The sequence below is a fragment of the Narcine bancroftii genome, chromosome 1 (genome assembly GCF_036971445.1).
Source record: "Narcine bancroftii isolate sNarBan1 chromosome 1, sNarBan1.hap1, whole genome shotgun sequence".
In the NCBI taxonomy this organism is placed as follows: Eukaryota; Metazoa; Chordata; class Chondrichthyes; order Torpediniformes; family Narcinidae; genus Narcine; species Narcine bancroftii.
Genome location: NC_091469.1, coordinates 468,614,774 through 468,638,364, shown reverse-complemented (window position 1 = coordinate 468,638,364; position 23,591 = coordinate 468,614,774). Strand labels below are relative to the sequence as shown.

The 23,591-nt window shown below is 40.7% G+C and overlaps 1 protein-coding gene across 3 annotated transcripts in view; it reads left to right on the top strand.

Annotated features, from left to right (window-relative positions):
* dync2i1 (dynein 2 intermediate chain 1) overlaps nucleotides 1-23,591 on the top strand; it is a 125,677-nt gene that overhangs the window by 48,314 nt on the left and 53,772 nt on the right. For 2 of the 3 annotated variants that reach the window (XM_069914721.1, XM_069914720.1), the window contains 3 exons: nucleotides 6,992-7,123; nucleotides 21,447-21,521; nucleotides 23,222-23,417. In XM_069914721.1, coding sequence (XP_069770822.1) covers nucleotides 6,992-7,123; nucleotides 21,447-21,521; nucleotides 23,222-23,417 — 403 coding nt within the window. The remainder of the gene's footprint in view (nucleotides 1-6,991; nucleotides 7,124-21,446; nucleotides 21,522-23,221; nucleotides 23,418-23,591) is intronic. The other variant, XM_069914722.1, reaches the window with a different exon arrangement.

Genomic DNA, 23,591 nt, shown 5'->3' with positions numbered 1-23,591 from the left:
TGGAACGGCTCTGCCAGTGCCACTCCCACATTGAGCTGTCGCTGCGAACCGGAGCGGCGTTTGCAGCAGAAGCTCAATGCGGCTCTCCCCGCCCCCGATCGCGGCTGCAACCACTTCCCCCACCCCGTTCATAGCATCAGCTCATTACGGCCCTCCCAATCCCTATTCATGGCAGCAGCACTTCAACCAGGGATTTTTCTGTGATGCACGCAAGTGCTGACATCACTGGAGTGGTTTGGCCATTTTCCCTTTCACTTCGCCGGAGCAGAACGCCCAAGTAAGTTTTACTGGGTCCCCTGACCTTCTCTGAGGTAGATCTGGGACTCGGTTGGGTTTTGAAAGGGTCTTTCTTTTCTTCTTCTTCTTTAGCTTGGCTTCGCAGATGAAGATTTATGGAGGGGTACGTCCACATCTACTGCAGGCTCGTTGGTGACTGACAAGTCCGATGCGGGACAGGCAGGCACGGTTGCAGCGGTTGCAAGGGAAAATTGGTGGGTTGGGGTTGGATGTTGGGTTTTTCATCCTTTGTCTTTTGTCAGTGAGGTGGGCTCTGCGGTCTTCTTCAAAGGAGGTTGCTGCCCGCCAAACTGTGAGGGGCCAAGATGCACGGTTGGAGGCGATATCAGCCCACTGGCGGTGGTCAGTGTGGCAGGCACCAAGAGATTTCTTTAAACAGTCCTTGTACCTCTTCTTTGGTGTACCTCTGTCTAGGTGGCCAGTGGAGACCTCGCCATAGAACACGATCTTGGGTAGGCGATGGTCCTCCATTCTGGAGACGTGACCCACCCAGCGCAGTTGGGTCTTCAGCAGTGTGGATTCGATGCTTGCAGACTCTGCCAGCTCGAGTACTTCGATGTTGGTGATGAAGTCACTCCAATGAATGTTGAGGATGGAGCGGAGACAGCGCTGATGGAAGTGTTCTAGGAGCCGTAGGTGATGCCGGTAGAGGACCCATGATTCGGAGCCGAACAGGATCGTGGGTATGACAATGGGTCTGTACATGCTGATCTTTGTGTTTCTTCAGGTGGTTGTTTTTCCAGACTCTTTTGTGTAGTCTTCCAAAGGTGCTATTTGCCTTTGCGAGTCTGTTGTCTATCTCATTGTCGATCCTTGCATCAGATGAAATGGTGCAGCGAGGTAGGTAAACTGGTTGACCGTTTTGAGTTCTGTGTGCCCGATGGAGATGTGGGGGGACTGGTAGTCATGGTGGGGAGCTGGCTGATGGAGGACCTCAGTTTTCTTCAGGCTGACTTCCAGGCCAAACATTTTGGCAGTTTCCGCAAAACAGAATGTCATCCGCTGGAGAGCTGGCTCTGAATGGGCAACTAAAGCAAAGAGTAGTTCACGGACAAGTTGCGCTTGTGTCTTGGTGTGAGCTTGCAGGCGCCTCAGATTGAAGAGACTGCCATCTGTGCGGTACCAGATGTAAACAGTGCCTTCATTGTTGAGGTCTTTCATGGCTTGTTTCAGCATCATGCTGAAGAAGATAGTAAAGAGGGTTGGTGCAGGTACGCAGCCTTGCTTCACGCCATTGTCAATGGAGAAGGGTTTGGAGAGCTCATTGCTGTATCTGACCCGACCTTGTTGGTTTTTGTGCAGTTGGATGACCATGTTGAGGAACTTGGGGGGGCATCCGAGGCGCTCTAGTATTTGCCAAAGCCCTTTCCTGCTCACGGCGTCAAAGGCTTTGGTGAGGTCAACAAAGGTGATGTAGAGTCTTTTGTTTTGTTCTCTGCACTTTTCTTGGAGCTGTCTGAGGGCAAAGACCATGTCAGTAGTTCCTCTGTTTGCGCGAAAGCCGCACTGTGATTCTGGGAGAACATTTTCGGCAACACTAGGTATTATTCTATTTAGGGGAATCCTAGCAAAGATTTTTCCTGCAATGGAGAGCAGCGTGATTCCCCTGTAGTTTGAGCAGTCTGATTTCTCGCCTTTGTTTTTGTACAGGGTGATGATGATGGCATCACGAAGGTCCTGAGGCAGTTTTCTTTGGTCCCAGCAAAGCGTGAAAAACTCGTGCAGTTTGGTATGCAGAGTTTTGCCGTCAGCCTTCCAGAACTCTGGGGGGGATTCCATCCATACCTGCTCCTTTGCCACTTTTCAGTTGTTCAATTGCCTTATATGTCTCTTCTCGGGTAAGGACCTCATCCAGCTCAAGACTCAAGGGCTGTTGAGGGAGTTGGAGCAGGGCGGATTCTTGGACTGAGCGGTTGGCACTGAAAAGAGATTGGAAGTGTGAACAGTTTCCATCGGTTGAGGATGGAGATCTTGTCGCTGAGGAGGACTTCACCGTCTGAGCTGCGCAGAGGGCTTTGGACTTGGGGTGAGGGGCCGTACACAGCCTTTAGTGTCTCATAAAAACCCCCTGAAGTTGCCAATGTCGGCGCTAAGCTGGGTTCATTTGGCGAGGCTAGTCCACCACTCATTTTGGATCTCCCGGAGTTTGCGCTGAAGATGGCTGCATGCAAGACGGAAGGCTCGTTTTTTTCTCTGGCCAGGAAGGCTTTGCAAGGTGAGCCTGGTGGGCAGATCGCTTCTTTGCCAGCAGCTCCTGGATTTCCTGGTTGTTTTCGTCAAACCAGTCCTTATTTTTCCTGGAGGAGAAGCCCAGTACCTCTTCAGTGGATTGCAGTATGGCCATTTTCAGCTGATCCCAGAGGGTTTCAGGAGACGTGTCCGTGAGGCAGTTTGCATCCTTGAGCTTTGCTTGGAGGTTTGCCTGGAAGTTTCCTCTCACTTTGTCTGACTGCAAGTTTCCAACATTGAACCTCTTTCTGGGGGCTCCACTGTACTTGGACTTTGGCTTGAAGTGAAGGTTGAGCTTGCAGCGAACAAGCCTATGGTCGGTGTGGCATTCCGTGCTGGGCATGACCCTGGTGTGGAGCACATCTCGTTTGTCTCATCCTCACACTAGAACGTAGTCCAGGAGGTGCCAGTGTTTGGATCGGGGATGCATTCAGGTAGTCTCCAGGCTGTGTCTCTGCTGGAAAAGGGTGTTAGGAATGACAAGCCACTGTTCTGCGCAGAGCTCCAACAGGAGGCGCCCGTTGTCAACACCTTGCCAACACCTTGCTTGCCCAGGATTCCTGGCCAGGTTTCTGAGTCTTTGCCGATGCGAGCGTTGAAGTCGCCAAGGATGACAACCTTGTCGGCTGTAGGGGTGCGTTGGATGAGGTTGCGCAGGTCAGTGTAGAACTTTTCCTTTTCTGCTGGTTCCTCCTGAAGGGTTGGAGCATAGACACTGATGAGAGTGATACATCGCTTGTTTTGAAGGGGGAGTCGCATGGACATGATCCGGTCAGAGTGGCCTGTCGGGAGGTTTTCGAGTTTGGAGGCAATGGAGTTCTTGACCATGAAGCCAACACCAGATAGGCATCGTTCAGCCTGAGGCTGGCCAGACCAGTAGAGTGTGTAGCCCGCGCTGTGTTCTTGGCGGCTGCCTACATCTGCAAGGCGGACTTTGCTGATAGCGGCTATGTTGATGTCGAGTCTGAGGAGTTCATGTGCGATGAGGGCAGACTGACGTTCAGGTCTGTGGCTGTCAGCCTTGTCTAGCATGGTTCTTATGTTCCAGCATGCTAGCTTGAGTTTGTGTGCATCTTTTGAGGGGGAGGACATGGACATGTCCTCGGGCCTGCGCAAAGGAGCTTTTAGGTGGAGTGCAGTGTGCGCAGTACTGGCCCCACCCTTTACACCCATGGTTTGTGTGCCGTGGCCAAGCCAGCTGGGATGTGGCAGCGAGGTCCTTGGGTCGTAGGTTTTATATTAGAGTGTCCTTTTCCTATGCAGGTTGCTTAACCGGGCTGAAGAGTCCTGCCTCCCCTTTTAGGTCGAACCATATCTGATCTACGACCGCTGTCCACAGTTATGGAGTGGTGCGCCCTGGAAATACTCCTGCCGCGGGTAGGAAAGGGTAGGACCCTTTCAAATGGCCATATACCTGGGTCGTCAACCAAGAAAATTGCCTAGTTTACTCCATTTTACAAGGCAATTTGAAAAGGCCTACAGCTTGTGCATCTTGGGGGTGGCTCAAGTGCTATATCTGTTAAGGTCCTCCGGTGCCCTCTTGAGGAAAGAGTGGGGAATTGAATGCAATTATATGTGCAGATTTTGCCTCAAATTTTAAGGATCTAAAATTAATTGTCAGTACATTAGGGGAATGTGGATGTCCCAGACTTGCCAGCAAACCTCCATTGGCTAATTCACAGCTGTACGCCACTGCTTGAATCATTAGGAGTGCAGCAGTAGAGCTCTAATTTGCTGATATCCTCCCCATACCTAGCCTTGAAAATAAAATCTTAATCCCACATCAGGTTAGATCTGTGTGCCCCTTGCTCTCGGTTGGGATTTTAAGACCGGAAAGAATAAACTTAAGTTACTTTTGAATTATTTATGTTGTTTTGTTATTTAGAAGTGCTTTAGCAATTTTTCAATTTAAATTTTAAAACATTAGGCATGGGGCAAGGAGGTCCCCCGATGGCGCCATGTACTCGCAGCTGCGGCGGTACAAGTGGGGCTGCTTCGCTACGAGTATGTGCGCCGCCACACTATCATATTTTCCTCTGTATTCCGTATAATAATTCTTCTGTCTGCTCAACCTCTGACATGATATCAGGGTGCAGGTAGATTTCAATCAATATGGCAGTCCAGTCAGGTTGCATCAAGTGACGACAATGTAAGAATCTCATCCTTTGTAGAGTAGGTCAATTGAGTTAGTAAGTTAGTTTAGATTTTTTTTATTACAGTAAGGACTTAATAAATAGAAACAAACTTTGTGCAAATGCCACCTTGAGCTGCTTTGGCATTCTGTTTCATGGCTGATCTTGAACTCCAGTTCCACTCTCACATTTATATCCTTGGTCCCCTGGAAACCAAATACCTTTGATATCAGCTTGGAAATGACAAAAACTGAAATTATGCAGCCCATTGAGGTAGAAAATACAATAGGAGAAAGGATCATTTGTTTCAAAATATATTAAATGAGTTGAATCTAATATTTAAAATATTAATTTTCCTTTGCGTTCAGCTGATTGTTAAATACATTTTGGTAATTCCTTTTGAAATTTATAAAATCCTGAAAGTTGACTGTGACAACTATTAATGTTTTAAGAACAGAAAATGGATACAAGGGTAGACAATCTGGCTCTTCCAGAAAATAGGATCATTGTTGACCTTCTTCCTCTCCTCACATTCCTGCATTCATTTACATAATGCACAAAATTTGTTTCCTTTTGTTTGCCCGTAAAGGCGCACAAAGTGATGCCTCTCAGTGTTGACAACTTATCCTTTGATTTGGCTTAATATGTCAAATCTTAATATTCTTTATCTTGAATAAATTTTGGGCAGTTAAGCCTGCATTGTCTGTTGCGTCAAAGATTCAGTACTTTCCGAATGAAAAAAATTATTTCCATCTCTGACATGATATTAAGGCAAATCAAAGGATAGGTTATCAACACTGAGTGTATCTCGTTGTATGCCTTTACGGACAAACAAAATAAATATATTTTGTGTATAATGTACATGAACACAGGAATATGTGGTGATATAGAAGGTCAGCATTGATCCTCTTCTATAGAGGAGTTGGATTGTCTACCTCTGTGCCTATTTATGTTCTTATAACACTCATGGTTTTCACAGTCACCTTTCAGGATTTTATGAATTTCAAAAGGAATTACCAACATTTATTTTATTTAACAATTAGCTAAAAGCAAAGGAAAATAATATTTTAAGATGACACCTTAATTTGTGATTGGGTCCAGGCACCTTACCCAGGAAATCATTAACTCCACTTTGAAGAGATCATCTCTAGTTCTTATAAGTTCAAAAGGATATGCGTTCAAATCACTTAAAATCTCACAGTACAACAAATCCGATATCTCAGGATGAATTTGATGAACTTTCGCTGAACTCTTTGTTGTTAGTAAATCCTCTCTTGGGTGGAGAAATTAGATCTATATGCAATATTTTGTGTGAGATTCCGCCTGCGACTTAATATTGGAGCAAGACATCTCTACTCTTTCAGTTGAGTTCTCCTGCAATAAAATTCATTGAGCTGCAGAAAAAAAAACATCTGTGGAGGAACTCAGCCAGTTGAGCAGCATCAGAGAGAGAAAAACAATGGCCAGAACCCTTCATCTAGTCATTATTTACCTTTTCAGTTGCTTGTTAATTTTCAATGATTTATGTGCAAGGAGATGCAGGTCCTTGTAGAAACCAACTCCTTTCAATCACTATTTTAAAAATACTTGAGTTTTCTCTTTTACAACTAAAGTTGATATCGTCATATTTTTCCACATTATGCTTTTCTATGTATTGACCCATTCACTTAACTTGTGTTCGAAGCCTCTGTGCATTCTTTTACTTCGCCTACTCAGTTTTATGTCAGCTGCAAGTTTCCATGCTATCCTTGATCTCTTAATCCAAATCATTAATGCAAATTGGAAACATCTGGGGCCCTTGTACCCACAGAAATCAGAGCCTGCCAAACCACATAATGACCCATGTCCTTGGGTCGTAGGTTTTATATTAGAGTGTCCTTCTCCTATGCAGGTTGCTTAACCGGGCTGAAGAGACCTGCCTCCCCTTTTAGGTCGAACCATATCTATGTTTTCTGACTGTAAACCAATTCTCACGCATGCCAGTGTAATCCATTACAGATAAGTCGAAGTTCTCTCTCATAACTCTATGTTAACTTTGCCCTATTCTGTAATTGTTTTCCAAATGTCCTATTTCTATAATTATAGATTGAAATTTACAGATTACTAATGACAAACTAATTGATCTGCGGTTCCATTTTCTCACTCATCATTCTTAAATTATTTGATGCCACCAAATCTATGGGAACACTTAGAATGTGTGATTTTGGAAGGCATTTCCTTCAAGATGTTATAATGCAGGTTGGTGATGTTGTTAATAACGAGGAAGTTTGTCGAAGGCAATATCCAATTGAATGTTGCATGGAGTGTTAACTAATGGAATTTAATACCCACAGGTCCAAGTGATTTATTTTGTGAAGTTAATTTGGGATGGGACAAAAACAGTAAATGTTAGGGTACAAGAGAATTTTGGTGAACAGAGAGAACGGTGCAGCACAGGAGCCGACCATTTGGCCCGTGTGCCCAAGGTAAACTAAAACTCTGCTGCATGCACATGATGCTTAATCCTCTTGTTCCCTGCATATTCACACATCTGTCCAGTAACCCTTTAAATGTTTATATTAGATTTGCTTCCACCTCTACTACTCGTAGCCTGTTCCAGACACCTACTCTCTGTGCATGTTCCACTACTACTAGCAGCTGTTCTAGGCACCTACACCATGTGTATATACAAATAAACTTGCCACACATATCTCTTTTAAACTTCCCCACCTCACCTTAAAAGCATTGCCTCTCGAATGTGACATTTTTTTTTAGACTGTCTTCTACCAGTAGTTCTCAACCTTTCTCTTTCCACTCTTACTTTAAGTAATCCCTATGCCATAAGTGCTCTATGATTAGTAATGGATTGGTTAAGGTGGTATATGAATGGGAAGGGAAAGTTGAGAATCATTGCTCTAGACCCAGTTGATACTGAAATATTTTGCTAGAGAAAATTGTCATTGGCCCATTTCCTTTGGAGTTATGAAACCGTGCACATAACGAGTCAATTAGGCACAATTAAAACAGTGGTTTTTCAAACTTTTTCTTTCCACCCTCATACCACCTTAAGCAATCCCTTACTAATTTTTAAGTGCTATGTGAATGAAAAGAAAAAGGTTGAGAACCATTGGTCTCCTCTGTCTTTTTTCCAACGGAAGGGGGAAGAAGCAGGCATGATCAGATTTTGACAGCTCTCTCTCTCTCTCTCTCTCTCTCTCTCTCTCTCTCTCTCTCTCTCGGGATAGATGGAGTCAATGGAGAGGAGGAAGATTTTCATGACGACCTGAGCTGTATTACCACTCTCCTGTCTTGGGCATAGTTCCTGTAACATGTTGTGATTCATCCAGACAGGATAGTTCATGTTGCATGTCTGTAGAAGTTATTAAGAGTCCTGAGGACATGCTAAAATTTTAGGCTTCTTTGAAAGTATGCTTTCTTTGTTATAACATCCATGTGATTAGGACAGGGCAGGTTGTTGATGATTACTTACAGTTCTGCTTTTTCTTTTGGTCCCCAGCTGCTCATATGTGTTTAGTGGAAACTCCTTCCTTGTCCTTTTTGTGTCATTGGTTCACACAAAGACCATGACATTTGGATCTTTCCCATCCCATTCTTAGATTCTCTTTTGCACCATCCTTAGTTGTGGCACCACGCAGGTAATGTAGACCATCAGACTCAAGCTTGCATTTTCTGAATCTTAAACTGTGCTGCCCACTATTGAATTACTATTGAATTGTTTGTTGTCATGTCCATTGGAATACAGTGAAAAGCTTTGTTTTGTTTTTAAGCAGCCAATGGAATAATAAAACAAAAGTGCATTGTATAGTGTAACAGTAAGTAAGGGTGTAGGGTATAGTGTTACAAAGACATAATAAAGGGTATAAAGAAAAGTGCAGTTGAAACAGTGCAAGGGCTTCATTTTTTAACAATTCAACTTGAATTGTCACTGTATCATTGTGCCAGGATCTGCCTGATTTTTGTCGTCTGATTAGGAATAGTTTACATGGCTTTGTGCATGGTAGGTCATGTTTAACCAGTCTTATAGAACTTTTGACGAGATTGCCAGGAATTCTTTGAGGAGGTTGCCAAGGTGGTTTATAATATGAATGTTTGCCCTATAATGCTGTCGCAAAACACCAAATTCCGTGACTTGTTCATGACAATAATTTCTGATTCTGAAAGTTGCTGAAGGAAAGGCTGTGGATGTTCTGTACTTGGAATCTAGTAAGGCCCTTGACAAGGTCTTGCATGGGAGGTTAGTCAGGAAGGTTCAATGCTAGGCCTTCATGGTGAAGTAGTGAACTGGATTTGACAATGACTGGATGGGAGAAACCAGAGTAGTGGTAGATAATTGGAGGCCTGTGACTAGTGGTATGCCTCAGGGATGGGTGTTGGGACCATTGTTGATTGTCATCTATATCAGTGTTATGGTTGATAATGTGGTAAATTGGATCAACAAGTTTGCAGATGACACTAAGAGTGGAGGTGTTGTGAACAGCAAAGGTTTTCAAAGCTTGCAGAGGGATCTGGACCAGCTGGAAAAATGGGCTGCTATTTCCACTGAGGGTAGGTGAGATACAAACCAGAGGACATGGGTTAAAAGTGAAAGGGGAAGAGTTTAGAGGGAACATGACGGGGATCTTTTTCACACAGGGAGTGGTGGGGATGTGAAACGAGCTTCCAGCTGAAGAGGTGAATGAGAGCTCAGTTTTAACATTTAACAGGATTTGGACAGATATATGGATGGGAGCGGTACGGATGGATGTGGACTGGGTGCAGGTCAGTGGGACTAGGCAAAAAAATTAATTTGGCAAAGACTAGAAGAGTCGAAGAGGCCTGTGTCTGTGCGGTAATGTTCTATGGTTCCAGGGTTGTTGTCAGAACAAGTCTAATTGGAGACATTAGGGTAGGGGCTCAATCTGACATTCTAAAACTCCCTAAGTGGGGGTGGAGGGCAAGAGCTGCCACCGTCACACTTCCCCCTCAAACATGCTGCTTATATCGTGTGGAGACCAGTGACGCGAGCGGGTGGGGGTGGTCACAATACCTTATTTGGGGGGGCCAGCAAAAACTCCCCCTTGGCACCGGCTCTGTATGGTTCTATGGTGTCTGCTCTTAAGACCATAAGACATAGGAGCAGAAATGAGCTATTCGCCAATTGAGTCTGCCCTGCCATTTAATCTTGAGCTGATCCATTTTCCCACTCAGCCCCACTGTCCGGCTTTTTCCCCACAACCTTTGATGCCCTAGCTCATCAAGAACCTATCATCTCTGTCTTAAATACACCCAATGACCTGGCCTTCATAAATGCCTGCGGCAACAAATTCCACAGATTTACCACACTCTATCTCAGTGGTTTTCAAACTTTTTCTTTCCACTCACATACCACCTTAAGTAATACCTTACTAATTACATAACACCTATGTCATAGGGGTTACATAAGATGTTATGTGAGTGGAAAGGAAAAGTTTGAAATCCACAGCTCTAGCTGAAGAAATAACTCCGCATCCCCCTTCATTCTCCTCAATTCCAATGAGTACACGCCAAGAGCTGTACTCAAATCACCCCTCTTTTGAACAAAATGTATTAATCAACCTTGCCATGTTATATGTAGATTTCCGATCTTTAACAAATCTAGTTTGATCCGTATGTATTAACTTGGTTAACATTTTGGCAGTTTCCGCAAAGCAGGACGTCAAGCGCTGAAGAGCTGGCTCTGAATGGGCAACTAAAGCGGCATCGTCTGCAAAGAGTAGTTCACGGACAAGTTTCTCTTGTGTCTTGGTGTGAGCTTGCAGGCGCCTCAGATTGAAGAGACTGCCATCCGTGCGGTACCGGATGTAAACCTGAAGAAAACTGAGGTCCTCCATCAGCCAGCTCCCCACCATGACTACCAGCCCCCCCACATCTCCATCGGGCACACAAAACTCAAAACGGTCAACCAGTTTACCTATCTCGGCTGCACCATTTCATCAGATGCAAGGATCGACAATGAGATAGACAACAGACTCGCCAAGGCAAATAGCGCCTTTGGAAGACTACACAAAAGAGTCTGGAAAAACAACCAACTGAAAAACCTCACAAAGATAAGCGTATACAGAGCCGTTGTCATACCCACACTCCTGTTCGGCTCCGAATCATGGGTCCTCTACCGGCACCACCTACGGCTCCTAGAACGCTTCCACCAGCGTTGTCTCCGCTCCATCCTCAACATCCATTGGAGCGCTCACACCCCTAACGTCGAGGTACTCGAGATGGCAGAGGTCGACAGCATCGAGTCCACGCTGCTGAAGATCCAGCTGCGCTGGATGGGTCACGTCTCCAGAATGGAGGACCATCGCCTTCCCAAGATCGTATTATATGGCGAGCTCTCCACTGGCCACCGTGACAGAGGTGCACCAAAGAAAAGGTACAAGGACTGCCTAAAGAAATCTCTTGGTGCCTGCCACATTGACCACCGCCAGTGGGCTGATAACGCCTCAAACCGTGCATCTTGGCGCCTCACAGTTTGGCGGGCAGCAGCCTCCTTTGAAGAAGACCGCAGAGCCCACCTCACTGACAAAAGGCAAAGGAGGAAAAACCCAACACCCAACCCCAACCAACCAATTTTCCCTTGCAACCGCTGCAATCGTGTCTGCCTGTCCCGCATCGGACTGGTCAGCCACAAACGAGCCTGCAGCTGACGTGGACTTTTTACCCCCTCCATAAATCTTCGTCCGCGAAGCCAAGCCAAAGAAAGAACTTGGTTAAATACTTTGCCAATCTATTTGATAACACTTTAGTTACTATGTTGTAATCAACATTTAAATAATAAAATTGGCCTATATCAGTGGTTCTCAACCCGAGACTCCACTTTAATTTTTCAAAAATATACATTTCACCGTTAGCAAAATAAAGTAATATATTCAAAAGAAGTTTTAATTAAATAATTAACTGCAAGTGAATTTCAATGCAATTAAGGTTGGGAATACACTGGAACACATACTTCATATTCCACTACTACTTCAATATGTCAACCATCTCAAACACACGTTCAACAATTGTTGTTACTTCAGTGGGAGCTTTGCCCCTGACACTGGCTGCAGATTATTTTGATTCAAGGGACTAATTTTGTTATTTTCAACCTTAAATCTCCAAGTTTTGTAATTTCCAGTCGGTTTCACTTAGCTTGAAGCAAATCACTAACAGCACTAAAGCCACATTCTACTAAGTAGGATGATGGAAAATATATCAATAGTTCCCTTGCTAAAGTAGTTGAGTTTGGGTATTTCTCTTCGATCTTGTTAGACAGCCACATCATGGTTCCTTTCACTTTGAACAGAATTTTCACAGATTCATCATGTTGCAACTCTGATAACTCCTCTTGGTATTGTCCACCAGCAATGGCTGAGTTAACCAAGAGGGAAAATCTATTGCCTTCAAATCACAAAATCTATCATTGAAGTCGGTAACCAACATTTTCAAATGGTCAACAATGACGTTTGTAGCAGCATTAGTTACCTCACTTATTCAACCAATAGAATTGACTAAAATTTCTTGCAGAAATTCTTTTGTCATAATTCTAGAAGTTTCATGAATCCAAATATCTTTGTTTTTGCATCAACGAGTGTCTTATTTGCTACTTGGAGTTGCTTGTTCAATGTACTTAATTTCTCAAAAATGTCCATCAAGTAACTTACCATCTTTACCATCTGTAAGCAAGAGCTTCATTTCAGGTTTGTCCTTTAAAAAAAACTCCCTGAGGAGATCAAGCAATTTCCCTTTGACAACCACCTTACTTCAGTGTGAAGCAATAATCTCACATGTTCTGCATTTTTATCGACACAAAATTGCTTAAACAGATGTTCACATTTGGCATTAGCTTTGATGGCATTGATACACTTGATCACAGAATGCAGTATCTTGTGTAGAACAGGGGAAATGTTCTTGGCAACTGAGTTTTCTTGGTCGATAACACAATGCACAACCAATATATTTGGATTTTCATCCTTCATTTATTTTAAACATCCTGTTTTTTTTAACCCATCATAGCAGGTGCACATCTACAGCACAAGATACAATGTTTCCTTTTGGTATTTCATTTTCATCCAAATAACTTTTGAGCTTTTTGTAGATATCAACTTCAGTCGTGGTTATTTCTAATGATTCACAAAACAACATCTCTTCTTGAAACTCTTCCTGATTAATATATCTCACGTATGCCAATAACAGAGCCTCACTGTCCCGTATGGTAGATTCATCCAGTTGTATTGAGAACATTGTGATCTCAACTTCTCAATAAGCTGTTTTTCAACATCTTGATCCATGTCATCTATTCTGTTGCAGATGGTACTATTACTCAGTGGCATTGCTCAGGCATCTTTGTCATTCTTTTACAGAACTGTCTGAGAAACAGTGATATTGCGGATTTAATCAGTTCCTTCCCAATCGTATGATTCTTCCCCTGTTTTGCTGTCAGCAGAGAAATATCATAGCTAACTTCAAGGGTATGATTCAGGGCTGCCGTATGTGCAGGGAATAATGAAGTAATTTTTCATATATTTTCAAACTTTTCTTTCAGTGATTTAAAATAGTCCAATTTCGAATTGACATGCTGAGGATATTTTACCCTAAAATGAGCTTCAAGACGGCCTGCTTTCATTGATTCATTTTTCAATGTCTTTTGGCATAATGGGCAAAAAGATGCACGTTCATAGAGTACAGCAGGTATAAACTCAAACTTTAAGAACTCCACTGAATATTGACAAACATTTTCCTTGCTTGCTCTGCTCATTTTGAATATACAACAGCATGAGCTCCCTGAAACAGATTAATCAATATTTTATTTTGTCTTCGAATTGAAAAATGTAATAAAAGTAATGGTCTAATCAAAGGTAGACTACTGACCCTAAAAATAACACTAGTGCGGTTTCTGACATTTTTCTCACAGAGAGTGCATCAAGGCTGTGCTAGCCTCATGCTTTACTATTTAGAGTCCCTATATTTTTTCCAATTTTGGCTTCCCCCTCAGGATGACACTTGTGGCAGATATCCCCCCACCGCCCCTCAATACGCTAGTGTACAAAGATACATACAGTTACAGGTCTCACTCACTACTGAACTGAAAAAGTAAAGGGATATGGATGGAGGCATGATTGTTGAGATAATTTGGAATCCTCATCACCAATGTGATAATTTGGAATGGATGATAATAAAACGGGTCAGAAAATATATAATTATAATGTTAATCAAGGATAACAACAGTTAAAATAAGAGAAACAATGGAGAAACAACAGAGAAATATCGGAAGAGCAAAAACATGTTATGAAAATAAGAAGAACAAAGTGATTTTACTTGAAAGTTACCACAATTGTGTTGCACTGACAGTGTTGCTAAGTTGCATCTTTCACACCAGCATAACAAGTTTAATTTTTTCAAACCAACTTTTTAATTATTTTCCTAAATATTCCTACACCCCACTAAAGTATTCTTAAGCCCCACGTCCCACCAAAATACTCCCATGCCTCACTGGTTGGGCATACACCCCGCCTTGAGAATCTGTGGTCTATTTGATGTTGGTTTCAATAGATCCCTATCCCTCTTTGGTATCATAGTAATAATTTCATTTGAAAAGGAATCTGGCAGAGAATGTACCTTCACTGCTTGATTTAACACTTCCATAAATGGGGATATGAAAAGATTTTTAAATTTCTTAAAAATACCCTTCAGGAAAACCATCTTCCCCTGGTGACTTATTACTTTGTAATGAACTCATTACTTAATTTCCCTTACCTTAAAAGGAGAATTCAATTCTCTTTGCTCCTGATCATTTACACTAGGTCGGTTTATTTGAGATAAAAAAATATTAATCTTGTTCGCATCATGAACTGATTCCAATTGATATAATTCAAAATAAATGTCCCTGAATGAATCATTTAATTTCTTGCGGTTTATACATAATGATCCCTGAACTTTTCTTTATATTGCATTAATTGTTCAAGATACCTGTTCTGCTTTCAATTCCCACGCAATAACCTTATGTGAGCTTTCTCATAATTCCTAATATATCTGCTTTGTTCTCTGAATTAATTTTTTAGTTCTTTATGTCAGAATAGTATTGTATTTGAGTTTTATTATTAATTGTCTTTTCTATAGAAAATTTATTTTGCAAATTTTTTCCAACTTTCCTGTCTTTTCCAACTGATTTGTCTCTTTTATGTAATCTTTCTTAATTTTAGCTTAAATAACATTATTTGTCCCCTTAGATATGCTTTGAGTGAATCCCATATAATAAATATATTGTCAACGGAGTTAGAATTTATTTCTAAAAACAATTGAATTTGTTTTCTTATAAAATCACAGAAATCCACTCTTTTCGACAACATGGTATTAAATCTTCACCCACAAGGTGAACCTTCTTTCTCAGGAAATGAACATACCAATAAAAGTGGAGAATGATCAGATAACATTGTAGCTTTGTATTCAGCATAATTAATTCTACCCTGTAATTGCACTGATATCAAAAATAAATCTATTCTTGAATAAGAATCATGTATGTGTGAATAAAATGAATAATTTTTCTCTTTAGGATTCAGCCTTTGCCAAATATCTATTAAATTTAATTCTTTCATCAAACTTGATGTAATCTTTGATGTTTTAGGTCTCATTACTGATTTTGTTGATTTATCTAATATTGGATCAAGAGAATTAAAATCATCCCCTATTAATACCCTTTCATGTGTTTCAGCTAAATGTAAAAATGTGTCCCGTATAAAATCTTCATTGTCTACATTCGGTGCATAAATACTCATAAGTGTCCACATTTCAGAATAAACTTGACAATGAACCAGGACATATTTCCCAACAGAATCCATTATAACAATTTGAATTTTCACTGATAATTTTTAAAAAAAATTAATATTGCTATTCCTCTTGCTTGAGAACTAAAAGATGAAGCTACCACTTGAACCACCCATTCCCTTTTTGATTTTAAATGTTCTTTCTCTGTCAAATGAGTCTCTGGTAAAAATGCAATAACTATTTTTATCTTTTTCATATAAACAAGTATTTTTTCCTTTTAATTAAATTGTTCAGCCCATTAACATTAAAACTAAAATTTAATATATATTATTCCATCCATTATCTTAGATCTAAATCTCTTTCAGTTCCATTCTCCCAGGTCTCCTCCATCGAGTCCAACCGACTCCTGTAAAAGTCTCTGTCCCAAAGAAAAAATATACAAAAAATGTAAAAGAAAATTAACAATATATGAATTGCTGCTATACTAATCAAAAACATGGTGTAAACCCCTCAAAAAGTGCTGAATAAAGAACAAATAGCACTACTCCCTTCCACCATATGGGTTGTGGGTCCTGCCACAATATGTCCCATAATAGATAAGGCAAGAAAGGAGAAAACATCTACTGCCTCCACCCCCCCCCATGGGAAAATAAATTAATTATAAAGTTCATGGAAACAAGATCAGCTTTTACTTGATCATCTTCATCAATTATGACTGTTTCGCTTTACTCCTCTGAACTCCTCCATAACTCCTGTTGACGACTTCAATCCTGGATCGATGCTGCTCTCTTAGTAGTTTTCATTGAGGACTCCACTCTCACTTTATGGTCATCTTTAACTGAAGGAAGTGATTCTGCTGCAAAGACTCTTACTTTGTCTACTTCCATAAAGAACCTAGGTCAGTTATTGTCCAGAAACACCTTAAAAGTAGCTGAAGATCTGAAAGTAAACTTGTAGTCTTTCTTTCAAAGATTTGCCTTCACTGGATTAAATTTTCTTCTGTCCACCACTGCCTTACTCAATCAACATAAAATAAAATTTTATTTCTATCAATAATCTTGGGTCCCATATTTTGTCTTGCACTTTGAACCGGTAGCCTTAATTTTTTTTCTTTATCTTGATAACAGCCATTTAATCATTCTTGGTGGTTGAGTTGGCTCTGAGCTCTCTCCAATTCAATTCTATTTGGAAATTTATCTTCTAGAACTCTAAGAATCCACTTTTGAAAAACATTACATAATTTTTGCTTCCTTCAGAATCTTCTTTTAAACCAACAATCTTAATATTATTTCATCTACTTTGATTTTCCAGTATATCCATCTTTTCCATAATTTCCTTCCTCTGCTTTTCCCAAACAGATTCTGAACTCTCAACCTTCTCAATTCTGACCATTCAAATATTCATGTCATTGTTGACCATCTGCTCATTCAATTTGACATTCTGAATTTTTTTCTTTAACTTTATTAACTTCTGTAGCATATTTCTTCATATCACTTTTGATGTTTTGTGCATCTCCTCATAAAACCTGAAATTGACCCATCATTAATGAGGAAAGCTCCTGTATTGTTGAGCTTTGACCTCCAAAGAACCCCCTACAATCATCTGATTTTTTCCTGATTTCCTTTTTCCTCTTGGTCACTCTGACAACATTTCTGATCCAGATTGCAGTTCCTTAGTTCTGATAGCATTACTAGTAATTGTATTATCAAGTCTCCAATCAGAAATATATTCTTCCATTTCACACATGTGCGGGAATAAACCCTCACACATGTGCTCTACAGTTTGATATTCTTCAGGGAAGATCTGTACAGCTCCAGCGCCATCTTCTCCAGTTCCCCACAGGGGTGGTGTTGTTGTTGGCTTCAAATAAGCTACCATCACCTGCGTTGTTTGTGGAAATATTGGAGTCTAATGGCCCAGGCTCCAATGTTCAGGAAGACCACATCTTCTCTATTTTCTTCAGGTCTTTACTTTCAGTTTTCTTATTTTTAGCTATCTTCTTCCCTCTTCTAGCCATGCCCAGCACAATGCAGATAGGTTCCGGAAGTCCTCAGTAAACTTTGATTTTTAAAAATGTTTTGATTTTTGGGTTTTGATTTTATTTCCCCCCCGGGAGAGTTGAGATCCACCTCTTTCCCTCACGTCATTATGCTCCACCACCCCGATTTGATGCCATATCTTAATAAAAATGTCATATTTGTTTTTTTAAGTTGTATATCATTTTTTTCCATAGGTACGCAACTGTTCATCTCAGCAGTCCATTGTGCTCTATGTAGAGGGGAGTCAGATTTCCAAGTAATTGCAATACATTTCTTAGCCACTGCTCAGACTATTTTAACAAATGAAATTCAGAATTTTGCTAGTTTATTACTTATTTCAATGAAGTTGCTCAAAAGATAAAGCTTCGGGTCTCCTGTGAAGGCTACCCTTGTTATCCTTGTTAATATTTCAATAATATCCTGCCAGAAATGTCTCACTTTCACATACATTCCTATTTCTATCCCACACCTAATTGTTCAAAGGATACTTTGGGCTCTTTTCTTGTTAAGTATCCTTATGTTTTGGACCTGGACAAAGGCCTTCTGAAAATCCAAATACACAATATCCACTGCACATCCAGCCTGCTTATCACTTCTTCAAAGAATTCCAAAAGGTTTGTCAAGCAAAACTTTTCCTTAAGGAAACCATGCTGGCTTTGGCTTATCTTGTCATATGCCTCCAAGCACTCCGTAACCTCATCCTTTGACAATCAACTGCCAACATCTTCCCAACCATTGACTTCAGGTTAACTGGTCTATAATTTTCTTTTTTGTTGTCTCCCTCCTTTCTTGAATAATGGGGGGACATTTACGATTTTCCAGTCTTCTGGGGCCATACAATAATCTATTGATTCCTGAAAAATCATTCCCAATGCTCCACTATCTCTACTGCTTCACAAACCGAGGGTGCCATCGATCTAGTCCAGGAGACTTAACCACCCATAGACCATTCAGCTTTCTGAGCACTTTCTCCCTTGAAATAGTAACTGCACTTACTTCCTTTCTCTGTTACCTTTGAAATCTGGCACACTGCTAATGTCATTCACAGTGAAGAGAGTTGCAAAATACTAATTTAGTTCCTCTTATCCCCACAACCGACAAGTTTCATATCCATTGGACAAGTATAAGGACTGGTGCTTCTGGAATCTACCTTCTGTATCCCTAAGCGTGCTTCACAGATTATTGTTCTTTCCTGTTTATGATTGACCAGTTTTGCAATAGTAGGTGTGATAGTTTGACCCCGCTGTCAAGATAGAAAGACAAGCACAAGAACCATAGAGCAATACAAACACCTTTATTACAAGTTTGCTACCAGGAATGAGTGGTATTAAGGTCAGGTAGACCACGTCACCTTCGGTAATACCAGTATTTCATTTGAAGGTCATGTGATATAGTACGATATTTAAGGCATATTCTTGCATGCAAATTTGATAGAGCATCTCTTTGAAACCATTGTTGCAGTTTATGTTTTACATTTTGCATATCTCCTTTCTAAATTTGATGATGTCAATCAGTTATTTACATGTATGTCATAATTAAAAGATATATTTGCAATATTTTGCATTGGAAATTGGCAGAAGTCTAGAAAGATGTTTCTAAGCACAGTATCATCCATGTTCTTTATGACTGAGTTTTAGTCTTTATTTATCACAGTAATGAGGGTTAACAAGAGGGAGAGAAACTTCTAGGCTGGGACAATATTTCATTAGGCACTTTTTCTGATATTAGGCAAATTTCCTGATATGTTCTGCTGCTCAGTGGCTGTGTAAAAATGTCAGGATAGAATTTTTTTAATGCAAATTCCATCCCATAATTTTTCCACTCAGATCCCTAGACATTTTTACAGAGCGGCTGCAGAGTAAAATGACTACAGCCACTCAGTAAGAAACAGACCTAATGAATACGATGTTTCCCCTCCGAGAAACTCTGCAATACAGGAAGGCTGCATACAAGTGCCCTGAAAGTGCCCCTGTGTAATTCCAAAGTTTCTGTGTAAAAATGTCAATGAAACTTGACTGGCACCTATAGAGTTGTGCCCTACAGCCATTGATAAGTCAAAACATGATTGACAGATTATAAAGTTCAATCAGCTGCAATTGTGTGGGAAACCATTTATGAATGGGTTGCTCATTGACAGGTCATTGACTTGACTGGCAAAAATCAGTTAGTGCTTCTGAGTGAAAGGCTTTATGGATTGTCTTTCAGGTGGCCAGAAAACCCCGATGTAATGCGCATATTCTACCTGAACGTGGCTGTCGGGAGGCCACCTGAAAGAGCCTAATGCAGCTTGGAGGAGTTCTCACCAACCCTCCTCTGGAGGTATAATCTCCACATATGAGCAGTCCCCCGAGGCACCTGAATGCAGCCGCCTGATGACAATCAGCCAGCGACACAAATCCCCGTGCCTGACAGCTCCCCCTCCCCGCCGCCCCTGCTCTGATGTCCTGTGCTGACAGGAGCTGGAGTGCGCTCCAAGGCGCCTCTCCAAACAGTCCTTCCAAGTGAAGCAACATTTCACTTTTGAATCTACACTGGTCATCTACTGCATGCGGTCCTCCTGTTGTGGTCTTTACATTGAAGAAACTGGACACAACTGTGAGATTGCTTTGTTAAGCACCTCTGGTCTGCCCACCACAGTTGCGTGGATCTCTCAGTGGGCACTCATTTTAATTCCCCATCCAATTCCCTTACCGACATGTCTGACATGGTCTTATGCACTGTCAGACTGAGACCACCCATAACTTGGAGGAACAACACCTCATCATCCGACTGGGCACCCTCCAGATGGTATTAATATTGATTTCTTTGCCTTTCATTACCATCCATACTCTTCCCCTGTTGTCTCTCCATTCCCTGTCTCCTTTTGCACAACATAATTCTTACCTTGTCCCTTATCATATCCAATATACTGGATTCCTCCTCCATTTGAAATCTGAGACTTACTGCTTCTGGTTTATTCCTTGAAGAAGGGCTCAGCTCAAAAGGTCACCAATATATCTTTGTCTCCTATAGATGCTGCAGCATTTAGTTCTTTATGCCTCTAAAATGTTCCCTCTACTGTGGTCAACAAAGCATCTCCCATATTTCCTGACTTTTAGAGTACGATTCCTACCATTCCCAAAACAGAACAGCAACAAGGTTCCTTTTCTCCTCACCATTCACTCTACTACCCTCTGCACTCAACAAATCATCATCTTTCATTTCTGCGTCTGCAAGGATTGCTCTCTCCACGATTCTCTTGCACACTCATCCCTTCCAACCCATCTCTTCATGTCCCCTACTATTTTCTCTTGCAATCGATGGACTGCAGAGCATATACACTCTTGTCATCAGTGGCAGTCCTGAGCTCTCAGTTGCAAGCCATTTGAACTCCCCTTCCCATTACCAACCAACCTGTTTGTTGTAGGCCTTCTCTGCCAGAAAAAGGCCCAATGTTAACTAGAGAAACAACATCATTCATTTTGCCTGCACAGTTACAGCCCAATGGTATGAACAGAGTTTTCTAATGTTAGGTGACGAGTCTCTCTTGTCTTCAGTACCACTTCTGCTCTTCCTCTCCCATTCTTTTTTTTGTCCTTTCCAACCCACATCGACTCAGATTTTACATAAGCAATACTCTCAGTAATTGAGATTGGTCACACACACACTTTACTGTTGCTGAGTAAACATTTGGGACTTTGAGCAACTGAGATACAAGAGATCAGTTTGATAGAATTTCAGTAACCTTTTCACAACTATTATTGAACAAATCTCTAGTTACTGTCTATTTTTCCTCCCACCAACAAATAATGGTGTGACACTTGCAATTTTCAATCCACAGGGAGAATGCTGATTTGAGGGAGCTTCAAAAATTTCAAATTCATTTATACCTTCTATGCCGTTGCTTGAAATGCAGAAATAATTATTTTGTAGTTTTATGAGTTCTTAAATGTCAATATTTCTGCAGGAGACAGTACTGTTTCTTTTCAAAATGGCTTTGAATTTCTTGCAGTTGGTTGAAGGAGAGGAAATTGGAATAGAAATCAAGACTGCTTTTGAATCAACAAACTACGAAGATGACTTTGAGGTATTATTCTTGAAGCTATAATGTTATAAAATAAAGATAATGCATGCCAAATTTGAAATACACAAAAATAATATTTTTGGACTTGTTAGTACTGAGAAAAGCTAGGTCTCTAAACCGTAACACAAGTTGCATTCAAAGTACAATGAATATTCCTAAAGTTTACTTTAGAGAGAACAGAATCACAATTATTCTAATCAATGATGTCAAACAGAATTAGAACAAATTTCCCCAGGAAGTTATATCAATGCACTTACTAATGGATAGTTTGGAAAGTTTCCATCATCTGTTTCAACTGCAGGATTTTGATTATGGTATTAGCATGCAAGAGTAATCTCAATATTCAGCTTGATGAGCTTGTTGACTTTATCCACTTTGCTGCCAACTTCCACCCCGACCTCAAATTCATGGTCCATCTCCTACAACACTCGTCATCACTCTCTGCCTCCATCTCAGGAGACAAATTCTTGATAGACATCTACAAACCCACCAACTCTCACAGCTACCTCAACTACACCACTTCCCACCCTGTCCCCTGAAAGGATTCCATTCTCTCCATATCTCTGTTGCATCTGTACCCAGATGAGGACTACTGATTCAGAATCAGAATTTATTGTCATGAACAAGTCATGAAATTGGGTGTTTTGTGGCAGCATCCTAGTGCCAACATTTATGTTATAATCATCTTACAACATTACTTTAAAAAGTAAAAATAACATGCACCAAGAAAGGCAGTGTCTTTGGTTCACTGATTATTCAGGAATCTGATGGCAGCAGGGAAGAAGCTATCCTTGTGCTGCTGAGTGCTTGTCTTTAGGCTCCTGTACCTTTTTCCTGATGGTAGCAGAATGAAGAGGGCATGGCCTGGGTGGTGGGGATCTTTGAGGATAGCAGCTGTTTTTTTGAAAAAAATATATAAAGACACCACCTCAAATTCATGGTCCATCTCTTGTAGTTATCAGGAATATCTGTGCTGTCCCTGACCTCCCACAATCAGAGCATAGGACTATCCCAACTACCTCCATCACCTGCCTCTTCATTTAAATTAGAGTAATTAAAGATAAACTCAAAACAGACTTCCAACTCCTCCCCCCGATCGCTTACCCTCCTTTTATTGTTCCTCTAACCTATTAACTTAATTATCCAATTACTGTCTCTCACAATCAACTCCCAGCTATCTCTCTTTTAAACTTCTCACCACTCTTTTCTCCCACTTGGTCTTCCAAAATGTCTCTGTATCTCTATTTATTCATCCATCCATTTATCTATCTTTATTTATCCATTTATATATTTATTTATCTATTTATTGTTTATCTGTCCATATTTATTTATGTTTGAAGTAAAGTTAAAACTCTTGCAATTATATATCCCATTACCTTCTTGTTAATGAAAACATTAATTTGCTTTCATTACTCTCACAGTAAGCTCATAAATAAGGAAAAATAAATTGTTCCTGTTTCCTTTCTAACAGAACAAGTTGAGCTTAAAGCATGTATTTTATATTCTGTAATTGATTTTATGTATAAAAACCAGAGTTGTGTATGACCATGTCTTTCATTCATGCTGAGTTCCTGAATACACAGTTTTTATGTTATTTGAAGTTCTATTCTGTAATATGAAAAATTGGATAAATGTTCCAAGTGGAAAAAATACTTTAAAACTGCATTATAAAGTACAAAACTTTTATGATCGTTCATATAAAGGACTATGAGGATGACTTTGAGGAAGATGAATGTGAAGTGGAGGAAGAAGAAAAAGAACAAGAAAAAGAAGAAATTCCAGCACAGCAACGAGCTGAAATTGAAGCAATTCAGAAAGCAATTACTGCAGAAAATGAAAAGATCTGTGCAACGTGGATGAGAAACAATCAAGTGACGTATGTGGAAGAACCAAAAAAAGGTATTACAAAAAAAAAGGTTTATATGAATTGTCATGCCAGTAAATTCATTTGCTGAAAGTTGTGAATTAAGCCAAACATTATGGATTAATAAATGTTCCCCTTGCTGACAAAGAATGGTCATTGGTGAAACTGCTGAAGATAATTACTGGTAGGTGCTGAACAATGTCTCGAGG